The sequence below is a fragment of the Anguilla rostrata genome, chromosome 17, assembly GCF_018555375.3.
Source record: "Anguilla rostrata isolate EN2019 chromosome 17, ASM1855537v3, whole genome shotgun sequence".
NCBI classification, from domain to species: Eukaryota; Metazoa; Chordata; class Actinopteri; order Anguilliformes; family Anguillidae; genus Anguilla; species Anguilla rostrata.
In genome coordinates, this window is record NC_057949.1 from 2,205,343 (window position 1) to 2,225,567 (window position 20,225).

General features: G+C 42.7%; 1 protein-coding gene across 1 annotated transcript in view; it reads left to right on the forward strand.

The window, feature by feature from the left end:
- The window catches only part of LOC135243522 (contactin-associated protein 1-like), a 47,906-nt gene extending 28,444 nt beyond the window's left edge, over positions 1–19,462 (forward strand). The window contains 12 exon segments of the mRNA XM_064315415.1: positions 464–667; positions 3,096–3,252; positions 4,355–4,482; positions 5,690–5,863; positions 6,838–7,056; positions 7,622–7,861; positions 10,558–10,791; positions 12,295–12,422; positions 12,763–12,856; positions 15,257–15,487; positions 15,997–16,044; positions 19,235–19,462. Of these exon segments, the coding sequence (XP_064171485.1) occupies positions 464–667; positions 3,096–3,252; positions 4,355–4,482; positions 5,690–5,863; positions 6,838–7,056; positions 7,622–7,861; positions 10,558–10,791; positions 12,295–12,422; positions 12,763–12,856; positions 15,257–15,487; positions 15,997–16,044; positions 19,235–19,437 (2,060 nt within the window). The 3' untranslated portion in view covers positions 19,438–19,462.
- Positions 19,463–20,225: the final 763 nt, after the last annotated feature.

Below are 20,225 nucleotides of genomic sequence, written 5' to 3' on the forward strand. Positions count from 1 at the left end.
AACTTCTGGTAATGCTGGTTTGATCTCTTTTGTTCAACAAGTTGAAATCATGTGTTTAATTTCTTAGATAATTTCTTCCTTGTGGTTATTTTAATGTAGAGCAGGTTTAGTACATTGTCATTTGTTTGTTTTTAAAGTGCCTGATTCCCACAAATGGTTTTGTTTCAGTGACCAGGTGCTTACAGCAGTCTGTAATTGGTTTTGAAAACTGCACCTCTTTTCTTTATCAATCAATAACTATGCAGCACTTAACAAAAATGAAAGCATTCATTGTTTTGATTGATTTGAAGTCCTGGGATAAGAATATATTCCATTTTTTCCTCATGGTATGGACAGCTGTGTCTGATATAATGTGGCTTTAGAGGATAAATCTTCCATAGATTTTTAAAAACTTCAGGTCTAAAGGATTGAAGGGATTCTGATTTTTGATGTAACACACTGTTGTTGCGCTGCCTGTTCCTAGCAAACAAGGCCTGGACGGTGGTGAGCCACGACCGTGTGGATAACACCGAGGTGACGGGCTCTTCGGCAGGCCGGCCGTACCTGGGGGATGTGGAGTACCACAACGCCTCCTGGGCTGAGGTCACAGCCCTGGCTCAGGCCTCAGAGTACTGTGAGCAGTGGATCGAGTTCTCCTGCAACAAGTCCCGCCTCCTCAACACCCCTAGTGAGTGAACTCATATATATATATACTGTCTCCTCAACACACCTAGTGAGTGGACTCATATATATATATATACCACCTCCTCAACACACCTAGTGAGTGAACTCATATATATATATACCGCCTCCTCAACACACCTAGTGAGTGAACTCATATATATATATACTGCCTCCTCAACACACCTAGTGAGTGAACTCACATATATATATATATATATATATATATATACCGCCTCCTCAACACACCTAGTGAGTGAACTCATATATATATATACCACCTCCTCAACACACCTAGTGAGTGAACTCATATATATATATATATATATATATATATACTGCCTCCTCAACACACCTAGTGAGTGGACTCATATATATATATATATATATATATATATATACTGCCTCCTCAACACCCCTAGTGAGTGAACTCATATATATATATATATATATATATATATATATATATATACGCCTCCTCAACACACCTAGTGAGTGAACTCACTTTTTATTTACCCAAAACAACATGTCCTTTAGCAACAATCGACAATATATTATATATACATACATATATTTATATGTATTTTATCCAAGGCGTTGCACAAAAGTGCATATCAAGTTAATTGGAACAACTACAAAACACAGGTTCGATAAGGTCCAATACTCACTATGTACAGTTATTCATAGCCAAGAACACAAAGTCCAGTTCACAATAAGTGCTGGAATGGAGGTACTTATAACATGAGTGCCATGAAAGTGGGGAATGTAGTCTAAGAACTGCCATAAAAAATTAAATTAAAATGATAGAAAAAATGAACAATAAATGTAAAGTATGCATTTTTCCTGATTTTGGGATTCATATCAGAGTCAAACTGGACAGCAAAAGATCCACAAAGGCCTCTGATTGGCTTTTGAATAGGCTATGGTCATGCACACATGCTGCAACTTGTGTAGACGTGGTCTAAGGAGGCGGGCAGTGAGGGAGAAAATCGCAGACAAATACCAAAATCGCAATGAGCTGCACCAAAATCCCCGTGCACTGCTCGACTTTGTCTGGCACACCCTCTTTCCTAACACTTCGGTACACAGCAAGTCATGAAATTACATGCAATGCGCAGACCGGAAAATACAGCTCCCAGTATCTCTGGTCAAGCAGAGCTGTTGGTCTGGGGCTGTTTGTCATGGTTTGGGCTAGGTCCCTTAGTTCTAGTGAATGCAAATCTTAATGCTACAGCATACAATCACATTCAAGACAATTCTGTGCTTCCCCAACAGTTTGGGTAAGGCTCTTTCCTGTTTCAGCATGGCAATGCCCCGGGCACACAGCAAGGTCCATATAGAAATAGGTTTTGTCAAGAATGGTGTGGAAGAACTTGACTGTCCTGCACAGGGCCCTGACCTCAACCCCATCCAACACTTTAGGATCAATTGGAAAGCCAACTGCGAACCAGGCCTAATCTCCCAATGAGGGCCTGTGAGGTCACTAATGGCTGAATGGAGGCAAATCCGTGCAGCAATGCTCGAATCACTGGTATAAAGCCTTCTTAGAAGAGTGGAGGTTGTTACAGCAGCTAAGGGTAGACCAACTCCATTTTAATGCCCTTGATTTTGGCATTGTAGTGTTTCATATTCACATCATAAGTCCCTGTGGATAAGAGTGTCTGCTAAATGAATGTAAATGTAACAGAAAATATTGCTGCCAAATTTAAGAGAAATGTTAGTCTATTTTCACAAGGTACATAGGGATACTATGTACATACTTATAGTTTGATGTTTAAACTATTTTAGATATAGCGCTATATTTTAACGATCTAAGCGCACGGTCTAAATGCATGGCATTTAGGGCGTGTCCAAATCCACTTTTGCTAGTTTAACGGTGGATAATCTGAGCGCAAAGTAAGGCGCATGGTTCAAAGGGGTTGTACTTAGTCTCTGAGTTAATCATAGGTGTGTTTTGGGCGTAACATGAAATAAACCAATCAGAGTGTCATCTCCCATTCCCTTTAAAAACAAGGTGCGCTTGCACCTTGGCGGATTGCTATTATAATGGCGGATTTGCCAAGTGGTAGGGAAGAATGCTTCTCTGCAGAGGAAAAATAACAGTAAAATACTGCGCCATTGACTTAAGACCAGGTTTTTGTTGGTCAATCGCGCAATCACTTTCCGCTGCCTCAAGATAGCAATGCACCAACAATGCGTCTGACCAGACCTCATTTTAAGACCAACACGCCCATGGGCGCTCAGATGGGCGCAGGTAGATTTGCTATTTAAACAGCGTGAGCGCTGGACGGGAAAATGACAACTGTGTCGGTCTGAAACTAGGAAAGACACGTGCGTTGCGCTTGGCGCCGCTTTGCGCCAGGTATGAGATGGAGCCCATAAAGAGTGGTTACCTTGCATGCAATGGCTGATGCTCATTATTTCCTGAATTTCAGGTGGAAAGCCATTCAGTTACTGGATCGGTCGTCATGGCGAGAGGCAGGTGTACTGGGGCGGTTCCTTCCCAGGAATCCAGAAGTGTGCCTGTGCCATCAATCAGACCTGCACAGACCCCAGGTTCCACTGCAACTGCGATGCAGACTACCTCCAGTGGTGAGAGAGGCGTAGGGGTGGGGGGGGGGGGGGAGAGGAGAGAGGGCAGAGAGAGGGGTACAGAAGCACAGAAACAGTCCCCAAACATTTTTTCAATGTTTCCATTCTTTTAAAGGTCCAGAAAACTGGATTCAAATTGTGGTTATATTCCCCAGAAGTGACAATTGATTGTCTTCTTAATATTTCTTTCAAGGTTTTAACCCAATTATAACCATTAAATTGTAATAAACACTATTATATAATATTAGATTATTGTGACCTGTTCAGCAAGCACAGGGTGGGTGTGTATCCTGCACTCATTAACATTCATATCTGTAAAGACACGTCATATGTAAACCATTCCTCATCCTAACCATTAGGTTATAGCTCGTTAGAGCAGTAATTTAATACTTTGATTCCACATGTCAAAGCTTGAAAGCTATTTAATTGTTACTAGCTAACAGTAGGCCTACTTACCAATAAACCGTTTTCTGCGACCGTTATGGTTCCAGGCGAAAATGGCCACCGAAGATACTAACTGTATGAGTTATTGTACGACTTATTTCAGCAATGGCTTTAGTACACAAGTTTTGTGATTTCTATGCCTCCGCGACGGCACAGCCGTGGCCAGAGGCATTATGTTTCAGGTTGTCCATCCGTCCGTCAGTCCGTCCCGATTCTCGTGAATTAGGAACGCATTGAGGGAATTTCTCAAGGATTCAAGGATGAACTGATTAGATTTTGGTGGTCAACGGTCAAGGTCACTATGACCTCACAAAACACGTTTTTGCTTTGAGGGAATACAAAACACGTATTTGCCTTGAGGGAATTTCTTCAAATTTGGCACAAATGTCCACTTGGACTCAGGGATGAGCTGATTAGATTTTGGTGGTCAAAGGTCAAGGTCCTTTGACACAAATGTCTAATAGAATAAAATGATGAAATGATGACATTTTATATCCAAAAGGTCAAACAGAGCACTGGATACTGGTTGGCGGAGGCATACAACTGCGAGGCGGTATTTCTAGTTTTTTTAGTTCTGTATTTATTTAAGGGAATTGGATTGGATGTATCTAAAGATGTAGTTAACTCATGCTAATGGGCCCTACTTACCTGGAAACAGGTCCTCCGATAGGGGCTGGTTGAACTTCCAGGACCACCTGCCCGTCCAGAGGATCATTATCGGAGACACAAACCGGACGGAATCGGAGGCCCAGTTCAACCTCGGACCCCTGCGCTGCTATGGCGACCGTGAGATCCAGTTCCTCTAAAGGGGAAAATCCTTCTGTCTCTCAGTTTGACTGCAGAGTGGTGAAGATGTCGTAGTATACATGCTGGGTTCAGCTCTACAGTTATACTGCATGGCCTTTCAACAGTGTTGTACACTGCACACAATTACTGCATCATGAATACATACAAGTGCATTTATCAATTAAAGAGATACTTGGCTTTTTGGGTTTTGTGATAATATTTCAGTCATAGTGTATGTTTTTATTTGGCCAGTTTTTGTGTGATGTCCGATTTTCTTGCTTTAAACCACAAACCCTGGAATGCCCCATACCAGCCATTGTAAAGCTGCCAGGTCATCAAAGCTTCTGTGAGTGTCTAAAATATCCTTCATGGCACACAAACATGGTCTGGCACAAATTAAAACATACACTAATGCTGAAGAAAACAAAACAAAAAGTGAACTACCCCTTTCGCTGTACCTTTAAAGCAAGTACCTAACTGAAATGTTAAAAGCTAACATCCCTACTTCACACAAAGCAGTCATTTAGTTGAAATTCATACATAATCAAAATGTTAAAGATTTTGTTGATGATATTGTACTAGTGGTACAGCTATTGGCTATGTTTCCGTTACTGTAGCAAATTTACACTACTCTGGGAGGGTAAAAACACCCACCAAGACAGATTATTCCAAAAAATGTTGTCAGGTAAAAGTGCTTACAGTATTTCAGCGTGTCTCCAATCTTGTAAAAGAAAATTTTTGTATGAGAAATATGCTCTATGATGAGCCTATATGACTGAGTCTGACGCTGTATATGAATTTCCATTAACCTCAGTGAACATTTAAAAGTTAAAACTTAATTTGCATTTACTTTGTATGATTGGTCATGTATTTAGTTAATTTACATTTTTGCTATCTTCTTATGAAAATGACTTATTTAAACTATATGCACTTTGTATTACTTAAAATATGCAAATTTGTGAAACAGTATTCCAAAAGTGCAGTAATTAACGCTAATGGAAACATGGCTATTGTTATAATGAGGGGAAAGTATATGGGTGTCATATGATGTCACAATAATGCATGGCAAGGCTAGGATATCCGAGTAATGTGGGTAGGTACTCTGTGATCTCCAGTCTGTCTTTGCCCTGATTGGCCAGTCCTTGGTCATGCTCTGTTGTGATTGGACAGTCTTTCTGTGTGCTCTTCTGTCATTGGCTAAATCCAGGAAACACATGGAACACAGTAGCCTTCACCAAACCCACCTACATAGAGTTCCCCACCTTCAGGCCTGGCACCACCGCTGACATCAGCTTCCACTTCAAAACCACGGCGGACCACGGGGTGTTCCTGGAGAACTCGGACGAACACCATCGCTGCTTCATCAGAGTGGAACTCAACTGTAGGCCCATCAGGCTGCACCAGTACACTCAGAGGCCCTCTGTTTGACCTCCAGAAAAATCATCTGCTACATTTGCTAGAATTAGTTATCTGTCATAAAACGTGGGGTCAGTTTAACATAAAGATTGAGGTGAATGTATTGTACCTCATGCAGATTTACTGCCTGTATAGATTTCAAATTTTATAGTTTTTGCAGTAGAAGGTTTTATGTTCAATGTTTTTTATTTAAAAATATGCGAACAAATTTATGGTAATAGTCATTATAATGTCAGTGGACAATCTCAATAGCATACCAAGTTACTGTGTGACATCTTGAATGTACTGGCATTTAAAATGTGAAATGGTGCAGTTGAATTCCACAGAGCAGGGATGCGTGTGTGTAAATGCTGGACAGGGATGCGTGTGTAAATGCTGAACAGGGATGTGTGTGTAAATGCTGAACAGGGATGTGTGTGTAAATGCTGAACAGGGATGTGTGTGTAAATGCTGAACAGGGATGCATGTGTAAATGCTGGACAGGGATGCGTGTGTAAATGATGAACAGGGATGCGTGTGTAAATGCTGAACAGGGATGTGTGTGTAAATGCTGAACAGGGATGTGTGTGTAAATGATGAACAGGGATGCGTGTGTAAATGCTGAACAGGGATGTGTGTGTAAATGATGAACAGGGATGCGTGTGTAAATGATGAACTGGGATGTGTGTGTAAATGATGAACTGGGATGCGTGTGTAAATGATGAACTGGGATGTGTGTGTAAATGATGAACTGGGATGCGTGTGTAAATGCTGTACAGGTGTAAATGATGAACAGGGATGTGTGTGTAAATGCTGAACAGGGATGTGTGTGTAAATGATGAACAGGGATGCGTGTGTAAATGCTGTACCAGGTTATATTTTTTCCTGTCTTCTTTTTGTGTGGTGTCCTCTTTCCGTTTCCCCTCATCCTGGCCTGAATGCCTGCCATCTCCTTCCCAGCCACCACGGACCTGCTGTTTGTCTTCATGGTGGGCAACGGCATTGTAAACGTGACCCTGCGTTCAGCGCGGCCCCTGAACGACAACGCGTGGCACTGGGTGCAGGCGGAGATAAACGTGAAGATGGCGCGGCTGAGGGTGGACCGCCAGCCCTGGGCAGTCCGCCGCTTCCCCGGGCAGACCTACCTCACCATGGCCTTCACCCAGCCCCTTCTCGTGGGTGCGCTACTGCGGTCTCAGGGGCTCCCCCCTCGCAAGCCCGGGTTTACATCATAACAACAACAACACTAATAATAATACCTTATTTATATCGCATATTCCATAGCATTAACAGTGTTTTAGCCCAAACAGAATTCTATAGGTATTTATTTCATTTATACAGGAAAAATCCATGTTAAAAAGACATAACGTGGTCAAGGGCCCGATTCTGGTTTTCTGTGGTTCCTGTCCTACAGAGGTAGAGGAAGAACTCAGATAAAATGACTGCAAGAAAGAAAAAGTTAACAATCAGATTTCTTGTTGTAGGATTAAAAATGTTTCAATGAAATGAGCAAAGCAATCAGCTCAGTAGGTAATAGGGCTACGAGCAGTATTGCATGTCCTAGTTTATGAAGATTAGTAAACAAAAAGTCTTTGTGAGTAGATTACACACTGTTTAATTGTACAGAATATTGTTGCTGTTGTGCCAAAACTTTGTCAACAGCCTCATTTTCAGAAATGCGAAGCTTAAGCACAAGACCAAGCATATGGCCTTATTTTACAGATTACTTGTGCTCTCCTCTCAGGTGCTGCTAAGCACAAACTGAGGGCCTACCTGGGCTGTCTCAGAGGCCTGCGCATGAACGGCGTGCCCCTTGACCTGGAAGCGAAAGCGGACGAACAGGAAGGAGTCCGGGTGAACTGCACAGGGCAGTGCCTGAACGCAGCAGTACCGTGCCGCAGCGGTGGCCGCTGCATAGAGGGTTACGCCTCCTACTACTGCGACTGCAACAATACCGCCTTCGAGGGCTCCTACTGCCATAAAGGTACATACGTACACACCCACAGCACTACACTGCCAAAGAAGGTAACATACTATCTACAAACACCCACAGCTACTACTGCCATAAAGGTACATACTGTTACATCACCCACACCTACTACTGCCAAAAAGGTACATACTGTTACACAAACCCACAGCTACTACACCTCCATACTGTTACACCACCCACAGCTACTACACCTCCATACTGTTACACCACCCACAGCTACTACTGCCATAAAGGTACATACTGTAACACCACCCACACCTACTAACCTCCATAAAGGTACATACTGTTACACCACCCACAGCTACTACACCTCCATACTGTTACACAAACCCACAGCTACTACTGCCATAAAGGTACATACTGTTACATCACCCACACCTACTACTGCCATAAAGGTACATACTGTAACACCACCCACAGCTACTACTGCCATAAAGGTACATACTGTTACACCACCCACAGCTACTACACCTCCATATTGTTACACAAACCCACAGCTACTACTGCCATAAAGGTACATACTGTAACACCACCCACAGCTACTACACCTCCATACTGGTACACCACCAACAGCTACTACACCTCCATACTGTTACACAAACCCACAGCTACTACTGCCATAAAGGTACATACTGAAACACCACCCACAGCTACTACACCTCCATACTGTTACACCACCAACAGCTACTACACCTCCAAAAAGTCTGTTACACCACCACAGCTACTACACCTCCATAAAGGTACATACTGTAACACTACCCACAGCAACTACTGCCATACCATACTGTTACACAACCCACAGCTACTACTGCCATAAAGGTACATACTGTAACACCACCCACAGCTACTACATCTCCATACTGTTACACAAACCCAGCTACTACTGCCATAAGGTACTACTGTAACCCCACCCACACTACTACACTCCATATTGTTACACAACCCACAGCTACTACTGCCATAAGCAACGTACACACACTCTAACATAGCACCACCACAGCTACTACACCTCCAACTGTTACACCACCACAGCTACTACCTCCATATGTTCACACGCACAGATACTGCACCCATATGCATACTGTTACACACCACCCACCCAAGATAACCAGCTACACCTCCATAATGATGCATATGTACACCACCCACAGATTCTACACCACCATAATGATACTTACTGTTATACCACCCACAGATTCTACACCTCCATAATGATACTTACTGTTACACCACCCACAGCTACTACTGCCATAAAGGTACATACTGTTACACCACCCACAGCTACTACACCTCCATATTGTTACACAACCCACAGTACTACTCCATAAAGGTACATACTGTACACCACCACAGTACTACACCTCCATACTGTACACCACCACACTACCCACCTCCATACTGTACGAAACCCACGTACTACTCCATAAAGGTACATACTGAAACACACCCAAGCACTACACCCTATGTTAGCTACTACACCTCCATAAAGGTACATACTGTTACACCACCCACAGCTACTACACCTCCATAAAGGTACATACTGTAACACTACCCACAGCAACTACTGCCATAAAGGTACATACTGTTACACAAACCCACAGCTACTACTGCCATAAAGGTACATACTGTAACACCACCCACAGCTACTACATCTCCATACTGTTACACAAACCCACAGCTACTACTGCCATAAAGGTACATACTGTAACACCACCCACAGCTACTACACCTCCATATTGTTACACAAACCCACAGCTACTACTGGCATAAAGGTACATACTGTAACACCACCCACAGCTACTACACCTCTATACTGGTACACCACCAACAGCTACTACACCTCCACACTGTTACACCACCCACAGCTACTACACCTCCATACTGTTACAACACGCACAGATACTGCACCTCCATAATGATGCATACTGTTACACCACCCACAGATTCTACACCTCCATAATGATACTTACTGTTATACCACCCACAGATTCTACACCTCCATAATGATGCATACTGTTACACCACCCACAGATTCTACACCACCATAATGATACTTACTGTTATACCACCCACAGATTCTACACCTCCATAATGATACTTACTGTTACACCACCCACAGATACTACACCTTCATAATGGTACAGCCTGTAACACCATCCACCGATACTACTCCTCCATAACAGTACATACTGTAACTACACAAAATTAATGTAAAAGACAGCTGACTGAAAAATCTCCTTGGTGTTTTGAAACACTGATTACATTTTGTCCTATCAGATAGAAGATAGCAAAAAGTACAGTAGCAAAAAGTATCAATATTTGCATGTTCATCTGGTTAAAGTATCATTCCAGTACATGGAAAGGGCCCCACACAACATTTGATCCATCCTGACTGTACCAGTGACGACTGTGGCCAGTAGCCCCGCATGCTGATAAACACTAGGGGGTTGTGTCACCTAGGTTTAGGAAGGGTTCAGTCAGCTTGGACCTGAATTTGCTCTCAAGAGACTCCCATTGGTTGATTGTAACACTTAAAATTACAAAATGATCAGATTATAATAATCACATCATTTTTGTTACTACTAGCTACTCTGCAAATATTCGTTTATAATGACAAATGCTTTGCATAAAATGTCAACCATTAAGTTGTCTGTACTCAGTGGGATGGACTTGTCGTTTGTTTTGCTAAGACATTGGGGCCTATTTTGAGACGGGGTCATGGCTACGCTACGACATTCGAAGGGAGGCGCTCTCCGATGAGGCCGCCTGGGCAAGCTCGCCGGACCCACGTAACTTCAGCCTGGGGTTCAACCAGACCAGCGAGGAGATGGAGTTCAGCTTCAGCACCACCCGAACCCCCGCTGTGCTGCTCTACATCAGCTCCTCCATCAGAGACTACGTCGCCCTCATCCTCAAGCACGACGGTAAGTGGAGAGAAATACAGCCATTCAGCAGAATCCTGATTAAAGGGGAACTCAAGAATAATCTGTATTAGTTATTGCATGTCACATATAATGCACATATAATACTTTAGCCAAATTCAAAGAGAAGGTACTGAGCCCCACCCCAAAACATTGAGGTCATCGAGTTATAAAGTCTCTGCTTAGTCCATTGTAGAGTACCTGAGTCTCATACCTGAGTCTCACCTAAAACTTAAACTCGACTTGCAGCTTGTCTTTAAATTACTTTAGACTTGACTTGGACTCACCAATAGATAAAATGTGAAAATCTCAGAAAGTAGGAGAATAAGAATGTAGTGGAGGCTGCAATTCAGATTTTACAAAAACAAGACTCCAAACCTTCCATCCAACATATTTTAATGGTGGCATCAGAAATAGAGAAAACAATCAGTCTGCTGCCATTCAGCAGTTCAAAAGATACCTCCACTCACTGATAATATGATGAGTTATGTCCTTGTGACATCATAACTTCAAATGAGAAACTGCAAATGCTGAAGGGAGGTTTTATCATAACATATGATACAGGTCACTAACAGTAGTTACTGGCTGGGTATGACAGACATTGTGATTTTTTGTTGGTGATTTCCTTTAATCTTGACTTTGAAATAGCCTTTAGTGCAGGAGTGCACAAGGGTCGATCCGTTTCAGGATTTTGTGTCAACTTCTGCTCTTAATTATTGAATTAGCTCAATCGTATCTTCAGACTGCAAGTGTATCCTCCAGATAAAACCAGCCCAGTCCTCGAGGAGCTTGGCGTATGCAGGCTTTCTTCTTCTAGGCTGATGTAGACTGTGAGCTCATTTTGTGCATGCGCTGATCGGGTTGTACACTGTACACGGCTGTGAAATGTCTGAGTGCAAATCTTAAGCACACCGGCCAGTCAGCCCTTTTGTCAACCCTGGGCTTTAACACGCCAAGGATACAAAATGGCAAACTAAGAACATGAAAGTGAAAGCAGTCATTGGAGCAAATAACCAACATACTGTCAGACTTGAGCTGGAGATACAGTATTAACATAGAGTACCCATTCTAATTTTTATCTATTAGTAATTACATTACATTACATTACAGGCATTTAGCAGACGCTCTTATCCAGAGCGACTTACACAACTTTTTTTACATAGCATTTTACATTGTATCCATTTATACAGCTGGATATATACTGAAGCAATGCAGGTTAAGTACCTTGCTCAAGGGTACAACGGCTGTGTCCTTACCCGGGAATCGAACCCGCGACCTTTTGGTTATAAGCCCAGTTCCTTACCCACTGTGCTACACTCCGTCCTACGTGTCCTAATTACAGTACGGTATCAAATTTTCAATTTGTGCATTTTTCCACTTTTTAATTTCTCTAGTAGTTTAGTCATTAAACCTTCTTTTAGTAACCAAGTGTTCCAAGTAAACAGCACTCTAAAAGGTTTCTGTCCCACTCAAATAATATGGACTTGCTGTCTTTCCCCATACCAGGCAGCCTAGAACTGAGGTACCGGCTGGGCCAATTCACCCATAAATACCTGGTGTCCCCTCTCAACCTAGCGGATGGGTTCCCCCACTTCGTCAACATAACCAGACATAACTACACCATACGGACTCAGGTAAGGATCATCATACAGACACAGGTATGGATCACCATACGGACTCAGGTATGGATCACCACTGTCTGTTTATCCTGTCTCAGCTAGTTGATGCCAGAACTTGGCTTGGTTCCATTTCAGTTCAGTCAAACGAGGAAATGAGCTGAAAAGTTATGAACTGAACAAATTGCACTAATGTTCTGGCAATGCTCCTTCTGCTGTGGTATGTCTTATCCTGCACAATGCTCTTAACAGGACATCATGCTTAAAGTTAAAATTAGTCAGATTTGATCACATTTATATTTGATATTTTTCACAATATTTACCAAGTGTGTGAATTTGTGTGGTGTTTGGCACACAGTTGGATTACATGGACCCTATCTGGGAGAAGATTCCCCTGCTGCAGGATTCCAGTTTTAACTCACCCAAGTCCATGTTCCTGGGGAGGGTGATGGGTAAGTGCTATTACACCTAACACAGAGCACCCACAGTTCATCATCTGTTAAACACAGCTGACACAGAGCACCCACAGTTCATCATCTGTTAAACACAGCTGACACAGAGAACCCACAGTTCATCATCTGTTAAACACAGCTGACACAGAGCACCCACAGTTCATCATCTGTTAAACACAGCTGACACAGAGCACCTGCAGTTCATCATCTGTTAAACACAGCTGACACAGAGCACCTGCAGTTCATCATCTGTTAAACACCGCTGACACAGACCACCCACTGTTCATCATCTGTTAAACACAGCTGACACAGACCACCCACTGTTCATCATCTGTTAAACACAGCTGACACAGAGCACCCACAGTTCATCATCTGTTAAACACAGCTGACACAGCCCACACCGTTCATCATCTGTGAAACACAGCTGACACAGAGCACCCACAGTTCATCATCTGTTAAACACAGCTGACACAGAGCACCCACAGTTCATCATCTGTTAAACACAGCTGACACAGAGCACCCACAGTTCATCATCTGTGAAACACAGCTGACACAGAGCACCCACAGTTCATCATCTGTTAAACACAGCTGACACAGAGCACCCACAGTTCATCATCTGTTAAACACAGCTGACACAGAGCACCCACAGTTCATCATCTGTTAAACACAGCTGACACAGAGCACCCACAGTTCATCATCTGTAAAACACAGCTGACACAGAGCCCACTCCGTAAACTCTTTATACACTATATTTTGTATGCATTTCCTTTCTAATGAGATGCTGTTATCCTGGCTAACTGATATTCTCCCATCTCTGAGCGATATTAGAGCTAATTATGCCTGCAGAGCTGCCAGCCACAGTCAGCCCTGGCATGGTCTAGATTCCAAACCACACTGTGGGTCCCATCCATGCACTACAACAGTACTTTAACAGAATGTGCCCTAGCAGCATCCGGTAGTGTGATTTTTTGAAAGAGCAGCCTGTAATCTGTAATATTGATGGGAGAAAAATGTATTATTGTCCACAAGGATCATCTTATAATACATTTTAAAATGATTGACAATCTTCTAAATATAAATACAGTGAGAGATAGAGCTTTAGGGAGAAAAGCTATATTTAGCTATAGGGTGACCCCAGAACCATCTGGGTTCCACCTCAAACACAAATCACCGACTGACTGGGCATGGAGCTCACTCACACGGTTCGCTGATGTGAGAGCCAGTAGCAAGGTAGTCTTAGACAACAGCCATTTATGGTCCGCCATGGGTTCCAAAGGACCATTGAGCAGGCACCCTAGGTATCTTTTTAAGGGACACCAATCTGTGACTCCCAGCAAGTGTTGCTGGAAACCCTAACATGAAATGGCAGCCATGTAATCCTTAGGGATGAAGGCTGCTCCACCATTGTCTAGCAGGAACCTGAAGATTGTAGGCAAACAGCAACATTCCTCTGGCCCCACACACCTATCCAAAAAGAACTTCCAACTGTTCTCATATAGGGGTCGAGTGGACAGCGTCCTGGCTTACAGAATGGCAATAATGACAGGCTTAATGCAGGCGCTCAGAAGGGGGTTGGGTCCTTCAGGGGCCAGATCCACAGCTGCAGGTGCCCTAGGTCCAGGTGCCAAATGTGGCCCCTCAGCTGAGACAGGAGGTCCTGCCTGAAGGGAAGGGGCCGGGGAGATCTTTTATGGAGACTGTGTAGCAGGGGTACCATGTCTTTGCCAGGCAGAAAGGGGTCACCAACAGGAGCTTGCAGCTCAGTGGTAACCAACCCTTTTCCCATCCTGTAGGTTTTCATTTGAACCCTAATTTGGCACATCCGATTCTGCTAATTAGCAGCTCAATTAGATCTCTAGATGTTGAATGATGTGTGCATTGTTAGGGTTGGAGTGAAATCCTTCAGGACAGTAGATCTCTAGGAGCAGGGTTGATTACCACTGCTGTAGGTGCTGGTTCTGGGTGGTCCTGGTCTGTATGTGTTAAAGCTGTGAAATGAAAAGCATTATCGCTGTCTGCGCTGTATATCAGCTTATTGCAACACATTGTTAGTTCACCATATGCACTAACATGTCAAGAGTCTGCTGTACTCTGAGCTGCTTGTTTCCTTGTATGAAAGGTTAGGTGAATAACGATTATTATTATTATTATTATTATTATTATTATTATTATTATTATTATTTTACAACAACAAATCATGCACATTTTACTTGCTGTAGTGGTACCATGTTTCCCAGTACAGCACTCACTGAGCATTTAAAAAGTGAAGTACAATAAGTACTTGTGAAATGTGAACTAATAATGATAGTAATTGCATTTAAAATGACATATTTTCTATAGCCTTCCGCGAATCGCTGAATGCTGGAACCTAAAGGTAATATTTTTGTTTTTTTCCTGCAGAGGTTGGGGATTTAGACCATGAAATTCAGAGGCACAACACTCCTGGGCTGGACGGCTGCATTTCAGGGGTGCGGTATAATATCTATGCCCCTCTCAAGACATACTTCCGCTCCAACGAGGCAGATCCTCCAATCACCACGCAGGGATATGTACTTGAGTCCAACTGTGGAGCCTACCCCCCCATCCAGGGTCCGGTGCCCCCTGAGGCTGACCCCTGGTACACAGGTCTAGGTGAGACATCCTCTCTCATCACACATTGCTGTAAGGACTCAAATTTCCTCCCAAATTTGACCATTTTCAGTCCCAGGAATTTGTATATGTCCCCTTGGTAATTCCGGTTTTCCCAAAAGAAACTGGAATTATTTTTCAAAAGTACTCGATATGTATGAATGCGTTGGGAATTAATAAATAATAGCTTATGGATTTTTTTCAAAGTGCTTAATAAATTTCAGAGTTCTGAACGTTCATTTAAGAAGTGTTTGTATCTCTGAGGTAACAATATATAACAACGAGAACACACCATTCAGCCCGACAACGCTCGCCATTTTCATACCACTAAAGTGTACCTAGTGCTCAATTTACCTACAGATAGTATCCATCACCGTATCAAGCCTGGTCTTGAAAACCCCCAGAGTTTCTGCCTCTACTAAACACAACACCCTCCCCACCACACACCTTTCTAGTTCTTCTGAATGCTTCCTTCATCTTATCCACCATGTTTTTGTTCTGTCACTTTTCAGTGTTTGAGTATATCCACGATGACCTGCCCAGTTTACCAGTGTTAGCACGTAAGTCCTTGTGCTGTTACAGTGTTGTGATTTGTGAAAGTGTGTATATAGAGGGTATGCACATGACATCACAGTAAGTGGAAGTCACTGCGGTTACACCCACTGAGTGGCAGAAAGACTACTGAGTGGCAGCGTTAGCGTTCAGCTGGAATGCTGCAATAACACAAAAAACACATCTAAAATCGGAAAGAGTTGTGCAATTGACTGTACAAATAGATTCAACAAGCAATCGGAGATATAGTTTTACAGACTGCCGAAAGCTAAAGAAAAGAGAAGCAAATAGATCGCTCCAATTCGCAGAAACAACTGAAATCCAGGCACCGAAACGTGAATTTGCGGTTGTCATTTTGTGTCAGGTATGTTGGATTTTTGGGTAAAATCATACCTTAAGTTATGTACTGTATTTAAGTTATGTACTGTATTGACTACTCATCAATTAAATATTTAGCATCTTTCATTTATATTCTGTGTAAATGTCAAGTTTTTGTCAGCATTTATTTTTTTTAAACATCCGTGATGATGAGCCTTGTGTTCTACAAACAAAGGGGGGATGGTTAGATAGTGTTAGCTAGCCAACCATATAAATTATTAAGATATGATTTTACCCAAAAATCCAACATACCTGACACAAAATAACAACCGCAATTCCACGTTTTGGTGCCTGGATTCGAGTTGTTTCTGCGAATTGCAGCAATGCATTTGCTTCTCTTTTCTTTAGCTTTCGGCAGTCTGTAAAAAGATAGCTTCGATTTCTTGTTGAATGTCCATGGACCACTGGTTCTTTGGTAAGTTGTAAGGATCACTGTTGAGTCCAACTGCCTTTAATTTAAACAGATAATCGTTTGTTTTACGCCCAGTTTTGCAGTTTCCTCTACTAAAGGCAGCCATGTCGCAGCATGTTTTGCCACTCAGTCCCGACTGAGGGGGCGTATTCCGGTGGGAAAGTGACGTCAATGCATACCCTCTATACTGTTCAGAGGAGTGTGGTGGAGTGTGGTTGCATGGGGCAAATGCCTACTTATTAAGGCACCAGCTGGTCAATGCCTTTTACCACAGAGCTATTACTATATAGAGTAGGGATGGGTATGGGTAATGGACTGATCGATTACCCTTCGGATACGTGATTACTCAATCTTTTTTTATTTTTAAAAAAAGGCTGTGCATGTACAACTATGTTGGAAATTGGCTCCATTTATTAATTTATCATACAGTAGCCTGTGTAAAAAAGAAGTAGCACATTAAAATAGAGGATATTTCTTTATCTAATATGAACAGAACATGGTCACAGAGCATTTTTTGATTGTAGTTATCCTTTTTGTTGGGGAGCTGTTGTATAAGCAGGATAATGTCTTGAGTGGCTGAGCATTATGAAGTTTGAATGCCCTGTGCTGAGAAAATTTTCTGAGGCAAACTTACTACCTCCATCAACTGTAATGAAAATGTGCTTTTCAAAATATGTAATCCCACTGCAAAGAAAACATCAGTCTACTTAAGTATTCTAGCAAATAGGCTATTCCATACCCTATAGGCTACCACTTTAGCAATTAATGCCTCTTTCTAGTAGACTATCTCAACGGGGTTACCTAATATTAAAATTCAGTTTGGTTTTAGGTCAAAATTGGTTCACAGAATATTTTTTCATTTTATTGCAGATTGTTAGTTAGCCAGCTACTGAATTATATTCGAAATAGAGGCTAAACTATAAAAATAGTCTGTAACTAGACTAGCTGCCCTCTATACAGTCATTCATGGACATCAAGCTGACAGTGTTGCAAGTATGATATTGTAACTATTGGTTTGCTCTTACAGATTTCTACTTTATTTATTGAGACCAATTCATTTATAACGTGATCGAACTTTTGCAGGCGCTACTCCATAGTTGGGCATATATGTGAAAATAATAGGCCTACACATGTTCCCAGCCAATCAGAATTGAGTTGAAAATAAAATTCTTTGTGTCATGCCTGACACTGACTGCGTTTATTGACACATTCAGACTTTATTATGATGGAAAAACTCGGGTACTGATGTGCACTGTTATGCGTTGATGCATTTTCTATACAACTGGTGGAGCCGCCTGGCTAAGATGCATTCTTCCCCATGCTAGAAATCGATTTGAATCGAGCACATTATGTGATCCCTCGATCTGTGAAATACCTGAAAATCACCGAGGGGCTGTTACTGTAGAGGGTTTCTCTTAGAGATCTGTTATTGTTTAGATTGTCTCTTATGTCAGACCTGACACTTGGAGGACGGAGCTGTTTTTCAGACAGATATGGTCAGAACACTGGCGCAAATGGGGTCACTGTCACAGCAACGCTAAAAGGAAGTGTGATGAAGGTGATCTATCAGCTAGCCAATCAGAATGAGTTAGCTTGTATGTACACTTCCACCCACATCAGAACTGCTGAAGAGCCCTTGAGCAAGGCAACCAATCACGAAACTGCTCCAAAATCACCCCAACCACCCCCCATAATATACTAATTAACTAACCAATTGACAATTAAGAGAACAAGGGAGATATAAAAGGGAAGAAAAAGGAGTAAATAAAAAAGTGATGACTATAAAATAAAGGTGTAAAGGGGTGGGAGGGGAGAAACGTTTCCCTTAGCCCCTTAAGTAGGTGGCTTTGTACCCTTGAGCTAGGTACTTAGCCTGCATTTCTTCAGTATATATGCAGCTGTATAAATGGATGCTATGTAAATGCTATGTAGAAGTTCTGAAAGTCGCTCTGGATAAGAGCATCTGCTAAATGCTTGTAATATTTGCAAAACCTTAACTGTTTATATGTAGACTACATTACATTACAGTACAGGCATTTAGCAGACGCTCTTATCCAGAGCGACTTACACAACTTTTTTACATAGCACTTTACATTGTATCCATTTATACAGCTGGATATATACTGAAGCAATTTCGGTTAAGTACCTTGCTCAAGGGTACAATGGCAGTGTCCTTACCCAGGAATCGAACCTGCAACCTTTCGGTTACAAGCGCAGTTCCTTACCCACTGTGCCACACACACGCCCTAAATGTGTAAACACTATCCAAAACATATATGAGCAAATTTATGTTCTTTTAAATTTGTCAGAGTCTCAAAGGTTATTAATGTGTTTGAAATAAATATTTACACTAGATGTGCTATCTACTAACTCTAATGTTCTGTTTTCTTTGCCATGCTGGTCTCCAGTCATCGGGCTGCTGTTCCTAGCACTGATATGTGTGGTCCTGTATGCAATCTACCTGTACCTCTACCGGTACAAGGGCAGCTACCACACCAATGAACCCAAAAACCTGGAGTCCCCCAGCAGTGCCTGGCCTCTGACTGAGACTTTCCTCAGGGACAAGAACAGCAACCTCCCCCAAACACCGGAAGAGTCCAGGAGCGAGTGAATTCCCTGACTGGGGGGCTGGGGGCTGGGGGCCGGGGCTTGGAGTTGGGGGGCTGGGGGCTGGGGGTCTGGGGGCTTGTAGCTGGGGGTCTGGGGGCTTGGACCTGGGGGTTGGGGGTCTGGGGGCTGGGGGTTGGGGATCTGGGGGCTTGGGGCTGGGGGTCTGGGGGCTTGGAGCTGGGGATCTGGGGGCTTGGACCTGGGGGTTGGGGGTCTGGGGGCTTGGACCTGGGGTTGGGGGCTGGGGTTGGGGATCTGGGGGCTTGGGGCTGGGGGTCTGGGGGCTGGGGGTTGGGGATCTGGGGGCTTGGAGCTGGGGGCTGGGGGGCTGGGGGTCTGGGTGAAGCGGGGGGGCTGCATCAGGAACTTTGTAAAGACTAGACATCTCTTTGATTTCTGTATTCTTTCAAATATTTATGGTCTGTTTTTTTTTGTTTGTTTGTTTGTTTTTTGTTTGAAAATGACAATCCCTCTGAGACGCAGGCAATCAAACATACTACATTTGTTTGAAGTCATGTTTTCATTTCAATTAGTGCATATATTTGTTATGAGGGAAAGCATCGGTCCAGTAGATTCAACAGCAGCTAAAGGCAAAATGAGGTTGGCATGGTCAAAGCAATGTCACAGCAGGAGACTGTATAAACATTTTGTTTCTGTGGAACGGTGAAGGATAATATCATATTTTAGTGTCTCAGTCTGCTATATAAAAAAGGGGCACAAAATGTGTGTTAGTACAGCTTTGTTAGGTTTTTGTAGATTTGTTATTTTTATTCTACAATCCTCAAACGG